This window comes from Cicer arietinum, chromosome 7 (assembly GCF_000331145.2).
Source record: "Cicer arietinum cultivar CDC Frontier isolate Library 1 chromosome 7, Cicar.CDCFrontier_v2.0, whole genome shotgun sequence".
Taxonomy (NCBI): Eukaryota; Viridiplantae; Streptophyta; class Magnoliopsida; order Fabales; family Fabaceae; genus Cicer; species Cicer arietinum.
Window position 1 is genome coordinate 32453557 of NC_021166.2, and position 223 is coordinate 32453779.

At 44.8% G+C, this 223-nt stretch overlaps 1 protein-coding gene across 1 annotated transcript in view; it reads right to left on the minus strand.

Moving 5' to 3' along the window:
* The window catches only part of LOC101515613 (UBP1-associated protein 2C-like), a 3417-nt gene extending 3194 nt beyond the window's left edge, over positions 1-223 (minus strand). The window contains exon 1 of the mRNA XM_073370937.1: positions 2-223. Coding sequence (XP_073227038.1) covers positions 2-90 — 89 coding nt within the window. The 5' untranslated portion in view covers positions 91-223. The remainder of the gene's footprint in view (position 1) is intronic.

Here is a 223-nt window from a genome sequence, read left to right on the forward strand (position 1 = left end):
TGAGGGGGAGAGCTTTAAGTGATCAGCTTCGCCACCGAAGCCGTTCTCGTCAAGCTTGCGCTTCTTGGTGGGATCCATGATCGTTTGCATTGTTTGTTGAAGATCAAAGAAAGGATAAACCCTAACCCTAAATCTTCAAATGTGTGAACTCTCTCCTCAACAAGTTGAGACTGATAGTGAGAGAGAGAGAAGGAATGGGCGAAACAAAAATAGGGGACTATAC